This window comes from Quercus lobata, chromosome 5, assembly GCF_001633185.2.
Source record: "Quercus lobata isolate SW786 chromosome 5, ValleyOak3.0 Primary Assembly, whole genome shotgun sequence".
NCBI lineage: Eukaryota > Viridiplantae > Streptophyta > Magnoliopsida > Fagales > Fagaceae > Quercus > Quercus lobata.
This window is the reverse complement of record NC_044908.1, coordinates 59,787,676-59,806,798: the sequence shown is the minus strand read 5'-3', so window position 1 is coordinate 59,806,798 and position 19,123 is coordinate 59,787,676. Positions and strand designations below refer to the sequence as shown.

The window sequence follows — 19,123 nt, the reverse complement described above, 5'->3', positions numbered from 1 at the left end:
TGGAATTTTCTTTTAAAGCATGAAGAAGCTAATAAACATCAAAACTATACCTGCTGTGGTATTAGTATATAGGCTAAATTCAATGCATTCATTATAAAGAAAAATGAATTTCTATATTATTGCAATATTCTGCCATGATTGGAAATAGAAACTAAGAGTTATTATTATTATTATTTTTTGATAGAGAAACAAAAACTAAGAGTGAGTGTTATAATTGTGTTTCTTTGGTTTTCACTCTTAGGCATATCATACCGTGTCGTACCCATATCATACTGGTGTTGTATCAGCCATTTCCTTTTATAATTTTTTAGGATTGCTTATGTTACCGTGTTGTATCCGTGTCCGAACCCGTACCCATGTCCGTGTCCGTGCTTCCTAGGTTCTACCGATCAAACCCAGTTTTCTGGCTTTATTTCAAGGGCACCATAGCCGCTGTGTTATGAACCACTCCTATTGATATTCAAAGGAGTAAAACTTCTCATGTTTTGACTCCCACTCTTCCACCTCATACCTGGATTCCCCATCAAATGTGCATGACATAGGTTTACTTCTTTTCAAATCAGTGTAGCCATCCGCTGGAATTACCTTAGTCATTCTCTTTATACAGGGTAGTCCCTATAGCAATGGGCTTTGATCTAGCGTGGTTTTTATTTTTCCTGAATCATTGCCAAGAAGAAGGATTGAATTGCATCTGGTTTGTTCCTGTTTGACTTCCATTACCATATGCAGATGGGTGTTGTCATTAATTATGTTCCAGCACTACCCCTAAATCAATCAACTAAGTAGAAATTGAGGTTCAGTAGGAACCATCTAATTTGGTAGCTTTTGACTATGAGCAGCTCCTCTGTTGTTGATATATAGCCTAAAAGATTGAATCATTTTGTTTGTTTGTCGGGGACTGTTTTAAATACTTGATGGACTACTACTATGCTTTTGGCTCGATAGGATTGATAACTGTGACAACAATTTCATGACTTCTATCCTTATCTCCATAAGTTTCTGGAAATCTCATTGGATGAAGCCAAGAGTGCTTAACCAAAGGGTCACTGAATTACATCACATCCACCAAGGTGAACTTTAAGATGTACCTTGAAAAATTGACATTGTACCGTAGAAGATACAATTGTGAATCTGCTTATAGAATTGAGAAAAGAAATAATTGTGTAGGTCACTTCAAGGGGACCTGGCCTCCATGGAGAATTAGACAGAAACACAGAGAGAGAGAGAGAGAGAGAGAGAGAGATGGTCTAAACCATATTATTCATCAGTGACTGTACAGTATTCATTTCCTAACACTTAATACCTGTAGGTGACCCTTGCTTAACCACTCAACAGAATTCTAGTTAGTTAGATAAGTAACCACTTGCCTAACTCTTAACCAACCAATCAACCAATTAACCCCAATGGTAACTAAGCTATCTGTTACAACAATTACAGCACACATGTAAGAGATACAATACAATTGAGGTCCCTAAAGAGAAGCAATCTTAGTTGCACTATAAGGGTGTGACACTGGAACAAAATGCAGAAGTGGATTGTTATATTCTTATATATACTAAACCAACACAGCTCTGTTGTCTTGTATGATGAGAAACAGAAAGATTAAAGAGAGTGTGATCTAAAAAAGAAGTATGCTTTAAGTGATGTATAAAATAACTTTCGCAAAGCATAAGTCATTTCTTTTCCTTTCATATGTGGGTTGTCCGCTGCATAGACTTTTCTGACTTGCATCTTATTTATTTATCCAAATATAGCAAAATGTAGATTTTTTTTCTTCTGCAAAATATATATGTTCTATATGAAAGAAACCTAAATTTGAAATTTTACCATGGTTTTAAACTATTGTTATTTGGTTTCAGGTGGTATCGTGATTATGGACCCGTTCTTTAAGGTGTTCTTCCATAAACTCAACTACAAAATGATGAAGAAGAGGGTGGATAACTACTGTGCGTATTATAATAGTTTGATAGAAGGCTACCTCTCATCTATCTTCTGCTCAGCTGCCGTTGTAGCCATACCATCGTTCTTCATCTGCACAAAGTTGGGAAGAAGATGGCCTTTGCTGTTGGGCTTTAGTTCATTATTCCTGGGATCTGCCATGAGCTCTTCAACAACATCTCTTTCGATTCTTTTTATTGGAAGAATTGTCACTGGCATAGGGATTGGAATCATGTCTCAGGTAAAAATTATCTTCAACAACATTTCTTTAATGAATTTTTTTTTTTTTTTTTTACTTATTGTTGTCAAGTCTAATGTTTTTTACATTCTATTGTAGGTTGTTCCACTCTATATTTCAGAGTCTGCTTCAACTGATTTTGCAGATAAGTTGAAATTAATACATAGACATTCATATGGGTTGGGAACTGCTTTAGGATTAACAGCAAATTTTAAAATGGCAGATTTTGAGTGGGGTTGGAGGATTTGTTTTGTGATTCCTGGAGTATTGGCTATTCCACCCCTTTTGATTTCCTTTTTTGCTCATGACACCCCAATGTATTATATAGGGATGAACAAAGTTAGCAAAGCAAGAAGAGAATTTACAAGAATTAGGGGTGATGATTTTGATTTTGAGTTTGAACAAATGAAGGAGGAGAGTCAGGGAGTTTGGAGTTTGTTGAAGGATGTCTTTAGTCATCAATGTCGCCCATATTTGATTATTAGTTGTGTCAGGGAGATATGTCTACAGTTTTCAGGGATGTTTGCCCTCAATTTCTTCTTGCCAACTTTTCTAATGGATCTTCATATCCCCACAGATGAATCTTACATGGCACCGATGGTTATTGAATATGTGAACGTGGCAACGGGCATCTTAGGTTCCTGGTTTGTCACTAGGTTTAGGCGACGACGGCCATTGATGGTGATTTCATCGTTCGCGATGTTCTGTGGACTCCTTGCCATTTCTGTTTTGCTAATACATGGCCACTATGCTGTATTGTATCCTCCACATACTGAAGCATATAGATTTTTTGGATTCCTCCTCCTTTACTCAGTTGGATATGGAGTGGCTTCATCAAAATGGACTGAAGTTGATTTCCCAAGGAGAGCTAGTTCAGCTGCTGACCCTATGATGATGACCATAAGTTTGTTGAGTATGTTCTTGATTAGCTATGCATTACTGCCAATGATTTGTGCCATGAAAGGATTTTTTTTTGTCTTCTTCACTATAGTGGCTGTTTGCATGCTGGTCTTCATATATCTTCTAGTTCCAGAGAGTTCAGATATTCCAGAAGAAGATATGATTGAAAAAGTTTGGAGTAAACATTGGTTTTGGCAGAGATATATGGCACCAAGGAGAGTAAATGTTTAAGATTGTTAGAATCTTCCCTAAAAGACTTGGAGTCTAAACTTTCTGCTTCTCAGGAAGATGTTTCCAAACTTTCTTCTCTAAAAGTTGAATACAAGTACTTGTGGGAGAAGGTGGAGAATTTACAAGAATTGCTACATAAGGCAACCAAACCAGCAGATCAAGCTATTACAGTGTTGCAGCAAAATCAGGAGCTTCGAAAGAAGGTTGATAAATTGGAAGAATCCCTTGAAGAAGTTAATGTCTATAAGCTCTCGTCAGAAAATTTGCAACAATATAATGAATTAATGCAACAAAAGATCAAGCTTTTGGAGGATCGTCTTCAAAAGTCTGATGAAGAGATACATTCTTACGTTCAATTATATCAAGAATCAGTGAAGGAATTTCAAGAAACACTTAATAATCTGAAAGAAGAAAGCAAGAAGAGGGCACTAGATGAACCTGTGGATGACATGCCTTCAGAATTTTGGATTCGTTTATTGCTCATAATTGATGGTTGGTTGCTTGAGAAAAAAATATCAACCCATGATGCAAAGTTGTTGAGAGAAATGGTTTGGAAGAAAGATGGACAAATTTGTGATGCATACATGGCATGCAAGGAAAAGAATGAACGTGAGGCTGTAACTACATTTCTCAGGCTGACATCATCACCAACATGGTATTAATTATTTAATAGTAACTTGTGGTGAATGTATGTGCTTTTCATTAATTTGTACCCTTTGTTGATCAGTCCAGGATTATATGTAATTCATATCGCAGCAGAGATGGCACCAGTTACTAAGGTGTGCTCAACTTTGCGCTATGGTCTTTCCTTTCTTTCTTTCCTCGATCTTTGTGAAAACTTCAGTGAAGGATCTGAAGGTCTTTTATGTTGATTTAGAATTACATTACATGCTGCTGAATAGATGGTCAAATATTACAAGAGGAATCTGTGACGCTCAAAATGTCCATGTTGATATTATTGACAAATTCTCTCCTACATTGTAGTATATCATTTATTTTATGGAAATATAAGTGAGGGGGACCAATAAAGGAACTTGTGTCTTGGTTGGAAATATCTTATGTCAAATTATATTAGTGTATACAGAACCTGGAATTTCACTTAAGCCTCTTTGATAAGATGCTTGATTGCACATATAAATTTATAAAGTCAGCTGTAGTATAGCTTCTAGGTTCAGAAATGCAATTTCTTTTTCCTTGCTGAATTCTGTAATGGTGCATTTGTTAAAAAGTTGTATAGCATGGCATAAATTTAATAGCAGATGGATAGAAGGAAGAAATTGATCCCTTTAAAATTGATAAAAAGACAAAAGTTGACTTCCACCAAATTTTTGAGATGGCAAACTGTATATCTCCCACTGATAGTACCTTATCTTTGTGCCTTAGATTAGTAAACACATTTTTTTTTTTTTTTATAAATAACGTAAGAACTTTTGTTTAAAGAATATCCAATCCAAGTACATTGGAAATGTACTACAGTGGCAGAGATTAGTAACCCAAATTACATTTATTTTTCCTTTTTGAGTGCACCAAAGTTGGTTAAGCTTTTTTTAAGTGGTTTGACTCAGTTTGGTATTTTAAGTTTTCCTTCACAAGTTTTTTAGATTATACAGAAGACTATATAATAGCTTAACACACAAGTCAAAATGCTCCACAAAAGCTCTTTGTTGGATCTTATCTGCCACACATATCTCAAATTACCTGCCTGTTAAAATATTTCTTCAGCACATTTACTATGCTATATTTTGCACAAATGAAAGTAGTATATGCTTTTGTTTGGCCTTTATCTAGTTTTCAGCATTGAACCATTTTCTCTTCTGGTGCTGGCCTTGTATCCATGTGGAAAATATAAGAAAAGTTTGAATACTAAATTTTTTTAACATTTATTAGGACGAGAAAAAGGATAGGTGCTAATCTTCTATAATCATGATTCATGAACTACGATTTAAAATTTTATGTTGTCTATTCTTGCTTAGTTTTTAGTGTTAGTTCTATGATTTCTTGAAGATTCTACATTTCTTCTATAGGTTGGTGGTTTGGGGGATGTTGTAGCTGGTCTTGGTAAAGCTTTGCAAAAAAGAGGACACCTTGTGGAAATTGTTCTTCCAAAATATGATTGCATGCAATATGATCTTATTCGTGACTTAAGGGTGAGTTATATTTTGTTATAATATTTTGAAGTACCTGAGTTTCAAGAATATCTCAATGATCTGATTAACTGATACAGGTCCTGGATGTGGTGGTAGAGTCATACTTTGATGGCCAACTATTCAAAAATAAAATCTGGGTTGGCACAGTTGAAGGTTAAGGATTTTATAGTTTTTGCTTGCATTGTATACTTTAGAGCATGGACTGTAAAAAAATTCTATGTTTTAGTGTCAGATACTTATTATAAATTTAATTATGCAGGTCTTCCTGTTTATTTTATTGAACCTCATCATCCTAACAAATTCTTCTGGAGAGGAGAATTTTATGGCGAGCATGATGATTTCAAACGTTTTTCATTTTTTAGCTGTGCGGCACTTGAGTTGCTTCTTCAAGCTGGCAAGAAACCAGACATAATACATTGCCATGATTGGCAGACAGCTTTTGTTGTATGGACCATATAATCTTCATTGTTGACTTGTGCTTTATTTGATGTCTGACATTTATTTTTATATATCTATTATTTTAAATGAAATTTTGTTGCCTTCTTAGGCACCAATTTTCTGGGATTTATATGCCCCTAAAGGATTGAATTCAGCTAGAATATGTTTCACATGCCACAACTTTGAGTACCAAGGGACTGCTCCTGCTGCAGAATTGGCATCTTGTGGTCTTGATGACCATCAGCTAAACAGACCAGATAGAATGCAGGACAACTCTGCACATGACAGGGTCAATCCTGTTAAGGTATAGTAATTATTGATACATATTTACTAATTCTTTTTTGTGTTGAGAATCACATTTATTACTGATATCATAAAAGACATGCAAATATTTCATAATGTCTTATGGATTCCCTATTTTCAGGGTGGAGTTGTTTTTTCTAATATTGTGACGACTGTTTCACCTTCTTTCTGACCCAAATTTGCATGTGAAACTTCTTTTTAAAATTCTAAAGATCTTTTATTTAAGTTTTAAGCAATAGCTATATCGAGAAAAAGTATGAGAAAGGGGCACTGCCCTAGTAAATGGGGAATTTACAGAGGAAGAGGCAAAAGGAAATGAAAGTAAACAAGTACAGAAAATATTATCTAAAATTCAAGTTATCCAGGAACTCCAGCAAGTTGAAGTAGAGAATGAAATAGTAAGCTGAAGTCCATTCATAGAAAAAAGAATAATAATAAAATAATAAAAGAAGAAGAAGAAGAAACTAAAAGAAAGAGAGAGAGAGAGAGAGAGAGAGCTTCAACTTCGTCCCCCTGAAATGATGTGCATACCTATATCTCCCCGTGCACCACATTAAACATAACAGAATAGTCCGCCTTTATTTTTTTTTTTAATGAATGAGCAATTATATTTTATAGAAAATATTACAGCAAGTTAGTACAGAAAAAACTTCACAAATCTTGCTGGGACAGCCAGCTGCACAAAGAAAAAGATTCATACAGCAGGGGGAAAAAAAAACCTTAGCAAAGTGCTAGCAGCAAGGAGAACTTCTAAGGCTTGGAGGAGAGATGCCCTGATAGCAGCACAGCACTCTATTCAAAACAGAATTGCAGAAACAGTCCCTGCTTTCTACCCTATTTTTAACTTCCTTTTTGATAGTTCTAATAATAGTCTCTCCAGACTTGATCCTGCCTTGACAAGTCACCCTATCTCTTAGCTTCTACAGATTATAAGCAGCAGACCATAGTGCTGTTTTGCCAAGGACAGCTCTCAAACTCAATCCCCTCAACTGGTCTTCACCCCACAACATGATGTCCTTTCAATGGAATTTAGGATTTATAATAAAACACCAGCCCATAATAGTTTTCCACACTCTTCTGGATATGGGGCACTTAAAGAAGGGGTGCTCCCTATTCTCAATTCTATTTTTGCATAAAACACAAATAGCATCAGTTACTACTCCCCATGGTAGAAGCCTATCCTTTGTCAACAGCCCATTCTGACTTGCAAACCAATGAAAGTGTGTTTAGTAATTGAACCTAAAAACCAGATCAATTCATCTGATCTGGTTTTTATTGTTTGGAGCTGTTCTTTTTGATGGAATTTGGAAGTTGAGGAACCAAGTTCTTTTTGAAAATCTCCCCCTAAGTATTGATGACTTATCTTCTAGAATTGGGAGGCTCCTTGCTGAATTCAAAAATTCCAGATCTGCTGAGGTGGTTCCTGTGGGACCTACGGAGCGGCTTCTTGCTTGGTCACCTCCTAGGAGATTCTCGATTAAAATTAATGTGGATACTGCAATTGGGCCAAAATTTTCTACTGTTGCTGCAGTGGCAAGGGATTGGAGAGGAAAGTTGGTCTTTGCTTGCTCTCAAAAGGTGAATACCACCTTCCCTCTTCAAGCTGAAGCTGAAGCAGTGAAATGGGCTTTGTTGTTGGCAGCCAAATTGGAAGTTGAGGGTATTTATATTGAGATTGACTCAAAGATCTGTTGTGATGCTCTTATTAATCCTAGTCAAGCTTCCCCTTGGAGGATTAGGTCCATAGTTATGGAGATGCAGGTTCTGCTTTCTGATCTGTCTCATGTTTTTGTCTCTTGGGTCCCTAGGTCAGCTAATATGGCTGCCCATCATCTAGCAAAGTGGTCCTTGTCATGTAATTTGGTTGGATCTTTTGATTTTGGTTGCTGCCCCCCTAATTTTGCTTCTGTTGTTTGGGGTGATTCCGGCAGCTAGTGCGTTTTTGTTGTCTCCTTTTCTTTGTTAATATAGATTTTTCCTTCAACCAAAAAAAAAGACCAGATCAATTGATACCACTTGACCTCTGGATTTTTCCTTCTTATATGCCAGACCAGGTACTAGAACAAGAATAAAAGCCAGATTTAGAAGGAATCCAGAAAGGCCTATCCTCATCTACAATTTCTACCAATGAGAGTTTAGTCCTGAATGGCCACTGAATTATCAGATCTTGCGGTGGCCAGTTCCACTCCTGATTCTGCAGGACACTAGAGACCAAAGCAGTCAACAAGCTAGTAAAGTCATAGACTGTTTTATAACCATATCTTTGATAAAAGACACCATCATGATGCCACCATTGTGCCAAAGATAGATGATAAATCAAAGCCCAACATCAAATCAAATAAGAGGTCTAACTTGATTTCAGAGTTTTGGAATCTTCCTCTAGCTCCATGTACAATCCTGAGGGATTTTGACAATCCAAAAGCTTAGCTTTCACCCAAGCAACCCATAAAGAGCCTGCCTGAGCAAACAAAGACTATATAAATCCATGAACATATTAAACAAAGGAGAAAATATCGATAGAAAGATAATTTTAAGCAACCAAGTAAATAATTTGTTTCAACAACCTTAGTAAAGTAAAGTATATCAAATAGATATATAGCTACAACAATAACAACAAAAACAACCAAGCCTTAGTCCCAAAATTTTTGGGATCAGCTAATTAAATAGCTCTATAGCTACTGTAATGAAATTTGAATTAAAACATATAGCACTTAACAAGAATCACAAATGAGCAAAACTTAGTTACAATGCTTTAGGTGCTATATATTAAGTTTCCAAATTAAATTCCAAACACTTGGTTGCATTGAGCAATGTTAGACAAACAATGTTATCTTTCCTTAGAATAATTAAATTTAATACAACAATATGTTTGAATTTAATTGGGGAACCTAGTGAATAACACCTAAGAAATTTTATCTAAGTTTTACTTATCACAAATCAATTTGGTATGTACTATTGTAGTCAAATTCAGAAATTATTGAATTATAGAAATTGTTATGTAATTTATTAATAACTAAAAAGATCAATGATCAAAGAGATGATTGGTTCATTGAAAGACTTAAGTGTATCAAGTGGAATCATTAATCATTAGGATTGGTCTAATAGAATATTAATGATTTTAATTAATGAGACATGAATAATAATAATAATAATAGTAGATAAAAATATTTAAAGAAAAATTGATAGATGGCAGCTGTGTAGGTCTGAGTCCTGACACAACAATATGCCATACCTTAGACAATTCTTGAATTTTTGGAGTTGAACTTAATCTAAAACTTCAGCTTTTATATAAAATATAAGAGTATGTTTGGCAACTGTTTTTTTTTTTTTTTTTTTCTCTAATTTTCTATTTTCTAGACCAAAAGATTTGTTTGGTAACTCTTTTTTGATACTCAAAATAGACAAGAAAAAAAAATGGTTTCCAAATCTCAATTTCCAAAGGAAACTGAGAATAGCTAATAACTTGTTTTCAATTATGAAAACACAGGGAATCAAATTAACTTAATAAAGTCTAGGCTTTGAGTCCTAGCTGAAACAAAAAAGCAAAACCAAAAGCACAATAACAAAGTCCAAATTAAACTTGCAGCCAAACCCAAACCCACCGCTCTCTCCTCCCTCCCTCCACTTTCCTCTCGTCATCCATGAAATCATCTTTTAGTTCACAGCCTGACGCACAAGATTACCAAACATGACAAACTTGAACATCAATTACCAATGATATATAAAGAAATGACCCAAGCCTAGAGTTAAATGAGCTAGATTTCATGTTCAGGTTTTGGTCTTATGTTTGAAAAATACAATGCCTATGTGTTCAGACTTTAGCGAGCTTGCTTGTTTTAGTCTGGCAACAAATGCATGTACCTGCTATGCTGGCATGTGATTGTTTAGACACATCTCCTTTTTTTTTTTTTTTTTTAATAAAAAAAGTTCATAGATTAGTCTAAAAAATATATATATACATAATATATTGGTTCATCACTTAGTTAATAGTCCCATTCTTCCCCCAAAAACATAAGTTAACAGGCACAAGAAATTCTCATTCTTGTTTTAAGCTAACCAAAAGTATTTTTAATTTTGGAAACAAAATAAAATCGTTTTTTATTTTTATTCTTCAAAACAAGTTTTTGGAAACAAAAAACAAAAATAATTACCAAACAGAACCTAAGAATATGTCTGTAATGAATCATTTTATGGTATTAATGGTCTCATGTATTAACAGTAATAATGAGAAAATATAAAACCTTATTATGGTGTTAGTAATACAAATGCAATTATTGTTAGTGTGCATAGCTCTGGTACCATTCAGAATTTGTGTTTCATGCAATTGAATTAGACAAATTATGAAATTAGAGGATAGATGACAGTTCACTTTGAAGCAAGTACAATTATTCTTCTGAAAATTTATGATTTCTGAAGACAATGAGCTCTAGCTCAAATGGTGGTTCCTTCTCCTATAAAAATGGGTGGAGGGTGAATTGTAAATTAAAAATCCATTGTATGTATTTGAAACTTAGCCATAAAAGGAAAAAAAATGCATAGTCAAATACACATCCTTTTTGAAATTTTAATCTCACCATAACTGCTCTCTCTCTCTCTCTCTTGCGTATATCCATTAAGAAAGCACAAAAATTGAATATCCATTTAAATTTTTATATATTTAATTTTTCAAAACTTAAAAGTCATCGGTTAGTTGACATGTCAAGATCATTTACATGTGGTAATGAATGTATCGATTTAATATATCAGATTTAAAACGAAAAGCCAATGGTTCAGTTGCCATGTCCATATTAATTGCATTTGGTAATGAATTTCTTACTATTTGAAGTTCACTTGTTGCTTCTTCCATATGATGACTATATGTGCTTATAGCTAATGATTTCTATTATTAGAAGGCAAAGACTTCCATCCCATTTCTCTGTTTTGTTTGCCAACCTTTTTTTTTAATGAAAATTTTGTTTGCCAACTTGGCCATATAGATTTATGCTGAGTGATTTGTGTTTTTGCTCTATGTTAAAATTTTATCTTGTAGAGGGAATTTGAGGGTATCGCACACCAGTTTCAGAATCATGATGACATTCGATTGATATTGAAGTATGACGAATCTCTTTCCCATTCCATATACGCAGCATCTGACATGCTCATCATCCCGTCCATCTTTGAGCCATGTGGCCTTACACAGGTAAAGTCTGCACTTATTCTTGAGTAAGGCTCCTTGAACAGAAAACAGCCTGAGCACATTTCTCTCTTATCAAATTGCACTTAATGGAGAGAGACTTAAAGAAGCCACACAGCCCCTGCACTTCTCATTTAAAAACTGAGATGTGGAAAAGATGACTCTTGAAATCAATGGATGATGTTACTTTAGCTATGTTCTCTATCCTCATCTGTGGCATGTAAGCCTCTAGCTAAACACCTTATTTCAATGTACTAGTGTTGAATCCAAATTCTATTATGTTTTTTTTAGCTTTATTTTCTGTGTTAACTCCTTGTATATTTTCTCTAGTTGATAGCCATGAGATATGGCTCTGTACCAATTACAAGAAAAACCGGCGGTCTGAATGACAGGTGGGTTAAGCCTCCTATATAACATCGCCATATTGTGATTCAAGTTTATTACTTTTAGAAAAATCTTACTTGAACATTCTTTTTTTTCTTGTGTAGCGTTTTCAACATTGATGATGATACTGTACCTCTCCTGTTCCGGAACGGATTTACCTTTTTAAATCCTGATGAACAGGTAAATCAGTGGAATACTGAGTTTTAGTTGAGTACTTCTATGTCTGTATTTGTGTTCATTAATTTTTATTTAGCAGGCAATTTGCTGCTCTAGTCTGTTAGAGCCTTAGGCTATTGCAGTCAGCTACGAATCTTAGCATCATATGTAGAGACTTCTGTTTTATCCTCTCTCCTCTTGTGTGGATGGACTGTTCTGATGCATCTTTATTTTGACAGAGTGTAAACAATGCTTTGGAACGTGCGTTTAACCTCTACAAGAATAACCCTGAGAAATGGCAGCAGCTTGTTCAAAATGACATGATTATAGATTTTAGTTGGGAGTCATCAGCAGCACACTATGAGGAAATTTACGCAAAGTCTGTGGCCAGAGCAAGGGCCGCAAACCGGCCTTAAGCTTGTTTGATGATGATGATTCACTTCTCTCTTGGCAAAAACAGCCTTCTCCACGCAAGCTTGCCTGGAGGAACATTATCAGGTTTTTTCTATATAAAAGTGTAGCTGAGATTGGAACACACTTAATTTATGGGTGTTGTACGGTGTATCTATATAAAGTTCAAGCTGAGATTGGAATGCTTGATTTATAGATGTTCTAAGTGGGAAGCCTGGCTAACAATCTGACGTACAGCATGAGAGATTAAATAGTTTTTTTTTTTTTTTATGAAGACTCCAGCTGCATTGGTGGATTTGATATTCCTTTGACCTTCACGGCTTCACCTAACTTCTTGTTGCATTGGATACATTTTTCATTTTATCATGAAAGCAATCAATGTATATTAAATATTATCACATTGTTTTAGATCGAAGTTTAATGTATACCTTCTCTCCTACACAAGGCAAATGTGCCTCTTCTTTCATACTTCCATTGTAATACAACATTATTCAATGTACAACATAATGAACTGATGTTCGAGTGTATCTACTCAAAACATAAATGATTTTGGAAATAAGTACTAAAAATTATAGTGAATTTATTGTCATTCTCCTAACACCCTTCTCCCTTGCTGTTATGAGGTTCTGTCAGTTCCAATTTATATGTTAAAGCTGTTGGATAAGGATGGCAGGCTTCATTTCTGAGTAATTGTGTAATCTAATTTGTTGGATAGGGTTTCATTAGACATCTAATTGCCTTTGCAAATGACACCTAGTAAAAAATGTAGCACAACATTTAGCAAGTTATTATGGGAATGTAGAACTAGAGAGCCAGTTCAATAAGATTTTGCATAGTTGTGATATGGAATAAGAATTCGAGTCTTGTTGGGAAGGCTTGATCAGAGACTACAAGTAGAGGGGTCACAAATGACTTTAAATTGTTTATATGAGAACTGTGAAATTCAGCTTTTAGCTTAAATATTTTGTTTGTTAGAAATAGACTGATAACTTCATCGAAGAGTGAGCATAAATAATGGTTTTTTTTTTTTTTTTTAATCAAATGTCTTGTAATGACACAGAATTTCTGCGTCAGTCATGTTGAATCATCAAATGCAATTGATTGTATTGTCAATGCCATTACGTTGCATTGAATTAATGTTCTCATATTGATGATATCTTTAGCAAAAGAGCAGCCCTAGACCTCCCTATCTTTGGCTAAATACTTTAATAACAAGTCTAACCTTAAACCTCCAGAATCTTGTTTGGTTTTGAAAGCCATTTGCAACCAATTGGCCTACAACCATGTGACATTTCAAACAAGTCTCATACATTATTATTTAATATAATTGAGTTTGAAATTAATTGATTTGTATTACTTTATGTTTTCGAAAATTATTATTATATTCTAATAATAATCTTTAATATATTTAACCAAAAAAATTTTTGATTTAAAATTTCTAAAGAATATTAATTATGATTAATAGCTTAAATGATAATTAACATGGTTTAATGAAAGAAAATTATATGTTATTTTGGGGACTTAACAATTATTGATATGTTTAGCTTAACGACCTTAAAATTCTTTGGCGAAAATGCACTTTTGGTCCCTACATTTTGGATCTATTTTCAATTTGGTCCTTAAATTGATTTAGCTCCTAGGTCAGTCCCTGATTTTTAAAAATCGATTTTAAAATAGTCCCTGCCGTCAACCCGATTCCGAAAGGAGCTGACGTGACAAACAGAAGTGCCAGGTGTCAAAGTCAGCTAATAAAATAATAAAATATTTATTTAATATTTTTTAAATGCCATGTCAGTAATTTTTAAATTAATTAAAAAAATAAAAATAATTTATATTTTTTTGGTTTAAATGATTTATATTTTTCATTTCAATTTAATTCAAACTAAATTAAAAAAACAAACTTTTAAATCTGATTTTATTATTGTAGGGCCGGGAAGCTTATGATTCGGCCCACGCTCTATCCGGGCTCAGGGCCCGTGCCAAGGAGGTAGTGTGCCGAGGACGAGTGATCAAAGGCCGAGGGGTTAAGGGGAACAGTTGAGGACGACCCTGTCCTCGGCCCTCCAAGGCTTTGATGAGAAGAGCAACGTCTTAGTAAAGGCTATCCCCAAATAGTCCCCTGAAGGGGATGTGAGTGGAATAGGGCCCACATGGAGGTACGGTGCGAAATAGGTTCAAGGAAAATACGTCCTCTCCACATTAAATGCACCGGTCAACGTCCTGATCATGTTAATGAGAAAAGACGCTTGGACGGTGTAACTTTGATCCACGCGACTAAACAGAAAAGTAAGAGAGAACAGCTGATGGGACAGGTACAGAAGTAAGCACCTACCTGACCAACAAGTGGAGGGATAGAATCAACCAAGAAGGACTATATAATGTAAAAGTTAGTGCGCCAAAAGGGGCTGGGAAAAATGGCCAAAAACCAGAGCCTCCCAGCCCACCTCTAGGAGAAAGACTCTAAGGGTGAAGACGATTTAACCATGTATGTATATCACGAAAAACCCACCGCCTGGTGACCAAGGCCTAGCCTTTCAAACTCATGCTCTACAAATGATATTGTTTGGGCCTTTTTACGAGCAAGCCTAACACTGTTGTGGTTCGTTACGAATCGTGTCCTTACAATTATTATTATTATACTTGCTTTCATTATTTTTTAGCTAAAAACACAAGAATGTTCTTCCCGAATCCAAGAACAATCAAACCCAGAGCAAGAGTACAATCAAACCTAGAACATTGCAAAATTTTATACAAAATCTCTATCCTCCACCGAAACCTCCAAGACATGAAAAATTCATCAAACCCAAACCAACATGAGAAAACAATCCTAGAAAAATCATCAAACCTCCAACCCAGAACTTCATCAAACAACACCCCGATCCAAAAAACAACAAATAATCCGCCATCAACAACAACAAATCCGCCGTCAACAAAACCAAATCCACCATCAACTCGCCATCAACAGCACTGAATCCACCTGGTCAAAGTCCAGTCTGAGTCACAGTCAACTAAACAGTACAAAAACGACCACCGATCTCCACCCCGATTAAACCCAAAAAAACCCAGCCTTCTCCAACAAAAACGACCAGCCCGACCACCGATCTCCACCCACCCTGACCAAACCCAGAAAAACCCAGCCCTCTCCAACAAAAACGACCACCCCAACCACTGATCTCCACCCCGACCAAACCTAGAAAAACCTAGCCCTCTTTAACCAAACCCAACCATCTCCATCTCTGTCTCCAACCAAACCCATAATCCAAGACCCATGGATTACCAATCTCCACCCCGACCACCTCAACCACACCGATCTCCACCCCGATCACCGATCTCCACCTCCATTACCAAGCACCCCACGGAAAACTAGAAAAACCCAAAGATTAGAGAGTCAGGTTTAGAGAGAGTGAGGGATTGAAAGTTTGAACAAAGAAAGATACAAACACATATACGCACCAAGAGACAGAGAGAGAGGATCTGAAAAATAAGGAAAAAGGATCTGAACAAAGAAAGATACAAACACATATTTATTAAGTTATTTTTATTTTGACTTTTCTTTTTTTGGATTATCTTAAAACGAAAGAAGAAAATGAAATAGATACAAACACAAACACAGACACGCCAGCCTAGAATGAGAAGGGGTGTTAACTTAATGTTTGTTTCTTAAGAAAGTTCAAGAAAAATTAAAACTATAAATTGTTATTTAAAATTGAAAAAAGTTTTTTTTTTTTTTTTTTTTGGTTTTGTTTTGTTTTTTATTTTGAATTTTTTCCGTTTAATTTTTTTTAATTATTATTTATTTATTAATTAAATTGCTAACTTGTCATTTTTAAAAGCAAAATAAATTTTTTTAATATTATTTTATTTGCCATGTCAGCGATTAACGTGCCACGTATGCACTCCGTTTGTCACATCAGCTTCTTCCATAACCGGGTTAACGGTAGGGACAATTTTAAAAATGATTTTTAAAAATCAGGGACTGATCTAGGTGCTAAATCAATTTATGGACCAAATTGAGAATAAGCCCAAAATGTAGGGACCAAAAGTGCATTTTCACCATTATATTACTCACCAGTGTCATGGAATCTTTGAGGTTTGTTCTCACTTTGTCATATTTATTCTATTTATTCTCTTTGAAACAAAAAGGAATATTGGATCATTATTTCCCATTTTTGATTGAGAGACCTTAGTTTAGCTTAAGGTTGTCTAAATTTTATTCTTTTGATAGTTGGGGAGAAAACGGTTGCTTGGCCTGCTTCTTTTGTATATTTCCTGCCTTTCAAAGGGCATGAGATGGGGGATGTATACTTTTATAATGCCTGGACTGAATGAGAACCTGAAGAACTCAGAGACCTTAGTGACAAGACCCTTGGCATACTTTACATAGTTTCTGAGCAAATGCTTAGCAATGGCAAGGCCACTCACCACCACAAAATTTCTAGGCCCAGCAGCAAGGCGATAAATGGGTCCATACTCATTCATCCATTTGAAAGTGGGAGAAAAAGAGCACCACCCAGAAGATCAGATGCGTCAATTGATAATAGGTGGGATGCCTACTAGTAGCTGAAGGTACAAATAAGTTATACAAAGTTAGGGTTATTTTTTACTTTGTACTTGTGTAGAACAATGCAATTTAATTTCTCATATTGGTGAACTTCTTTAAGAGATTTGAGCTTTTTATAGGGATTTGAACTTCTATAGATACTCATGTATAATTTAACTTTCTTCACAAAAAAAAAAAAAAAAAACTATTTCTATAGAACTTAGTTTTAGTAGTTTTCCCATGTGTGTATATTTATAGCGACTAGTGTGTGTGTGTATATATATATATATATAACCGAATCCTTTGAAACTCCCACAATTTTCCACATCATCATTTCAATTTATGAAAAAAATTTTAATTTATTAAACTAAATATAGGGATAGAGAAAGAGGAAAAAGACAAAGATTTCACATAGTACTTGTGACCGAAAAAGAAATCTTATTTATTTTGTACCCTTCGCTCAATGAGAAATGGGCAGAATTCTACAGGAACAAACCTATGGAACTTAGGGAATGATGGAAGGGAATAAAAAAAAGAAATAAAAAAAGAAAAGAGAGGGAAAAAGAATAAAAAAAATAATTAAATCAAAATGAAGTAGAAGAGCTCAAATTCCAAATGAATGAAAACGTGACTGAATCAGTCCTAGTTACTCTTCAAGGTGGAGTGAAAGAAGGGAGGAGATTCTCGAATGAGGAAAAGGATCCAATGACTTCGAAAGAATTGAACGAGAAGTCGTATGAGGTGAAAATCTCATGTACAGTTCTGTAGAGTGGCAGTAAAGGTGACTTATCTGTCAACTTTTCTACTATCACCCCCGAAAAACCAACCTCTGCCTTACGTAAAGTTGCCAGAGTACGCTTAACCATTTGAAATCAATACTTATATACCTAGTATTGGCCATAATTTACAAAAACATTTTGTAGTCTTAGTAAGAGGGGGGAAGGGTTAAGGATTTACTCAGTGTGAGATATTACATTGTTCAAGGAACCCTAGATGCTGTCAGAGTAAAGGATTGTCAACAAGGGCGTTCTAGTGCATTGTAGATTCTTATTGAAGACTTGTATCATTTGATGATGCCATGTGAATCGCTAGAAATGTGTGAAGTGTATGGCTAACTCAATAACGAAAGTTTTGTAAAGGAACAGGAGCGGGCTACCAATTCACTAAACTCACAAAATTTCAAAAAATTGATGTTCAAAGCAATGTACAACTCACACCAATATCTGTAATTGAGGAAAAAAAAAAGAGTTATTCAATGACTACTAGAAAGCAACAAAGGAAAAAGATAAAAAGAACACTTTAAAGTTGACTTTTAATTTATTTGAAATATTGCTTAAGTAGTTCTTTAAATGTGTGTTTCATTCATTTATTAGATAATTGAGGATGTTAAGGATTGGAATCTTAATTTTAATTTTAATTTAAGTGTGATTTTTTTTTTTCATTATGTAATTTAATGTTTCATATGAAGGATAATAAATTTTGAGATTGATATCCTAATGTACAATTAAAGAGGAAACTGCAAAGAATTGTTTACATCTTCAAATATAATAGCTTTCTCGTGCATCGCACGGATTAGCGATTAGTTCATTTAATTATGATTATTCTATTATGTCTAAAAATTTACAAATAACATGACTCAATAAATAGTAAAGAAAATATATTAAACTTTTCCTATATGATGATGAACACCAATATAAGTTGAGATAAATTTATGCTCAAGAGGGGTGAAAGCAAGGAATCCTTCTTTTGTTTGAAAAAAAAAATGGAATTGAACACCTCCTTTACTTGATCAATTGAGACAAAGTTATTCTTTTTTTCTTATTTTTTATTCATGTTCATCAATATAAGATGAGATAAATTTATGCTAGAGAGGAGTGAAAGTAAGGAATCCTTCTTTTATTTGAAACAAAAACAACAAAGGAACAAATGGAAGAACAATTCCTTCACTTGATTAATTGAGAAAAAGTTATTCTTTTTTCCTTATTTTTTATTCATTATTATTTTCTTAAAATCTGAATATGGAGATTATCTTAAGCCTTTTTATTCCAATCTATTCCATTTCAATTTAATATTTCCTTTCCTCTCTAAACTTTGAAACAAATTTAAAAGAAGGAAAGAGAAAAAGAAAATTAGGGTGAGGTCTCGGGTTTTGCATTTTAGTCTTTCTATTTTCTTTTTTCTTTTTTTTTTTAAACCTAAAGTGAGTCCTTTAAAATATATAAATATATATATATATATATATATATTCTAACGTGTTTCTAATT

The 19,123-nt window shown here is 34.5% G+C and overlaps 1 protein-coding gene across 1 annotated transcript in view; it reads left to right on the top strand.

Annotated features, from left to right (window-relative positions):
* LOC115990831 (probable starch synthase 4, chloroplastic/amyloplastic) overlaps window positions 1-12,898 on the top strand; it is a 39,967-nt gene extending 27,069 nt beyond the window's left edge. Inside the window, exons 7-20 of the mRNA XM_031114606.1 lie at window positions 1,860-2,179; window positions 2,276-3,089; window positions 3,275-3,962; window positions 4,035-4,086; window positions 5,332-5,454; window positions 5,532-5,607; window positions 5,714-5,898; window positions 6,002-6,196; window positions 6,317-6,349; window positions 7,507-7,956; window positions 11,225-11,374; window positions 11,699-11,760; window positions 11,857-11,932; window positions 12,148-12,898. Of these exons, the coding sequence (XP_030970466.1) occupies window positions 1,860-2,179; window positions 2,276-3,089; window positions 3,275-3,962; window positions 4,035-4,086; window positions 5,332-5,454; window positions 5,532-5,607; window positions 5,714-5,898; window positions 6,002-6,196; window positions 6,317-6,349; window positions 7,507-7,956; window positions 11,225-11,374; window positions 11,699-11,760; window positions 11,857-11,932; window positions 12,148-12,324 (3,401 nt within the window). The 3' untranslated portion in view covers window positions 12,325-12,898. The remainder of the gene's footprint in view (window positions 1-1,859; window positions 2,180-2,275; window positions 3,090-3,274; window positions 3,963-4,034; window positions 4,087-5,331; window positions 5,455-5,531; window positions 5,608-5,713; window positions 5,899-6,001; window positions 6,197-6,316; window positions 6,350-7,506; window positions 7,957-11,224; window positions 11,375-11,698; window positions 11,761-11,856; window positions 11,933-12,147) is intronic.
* Window positions 12,899-19,123: the final 6,225 nt, after the last annotated feature.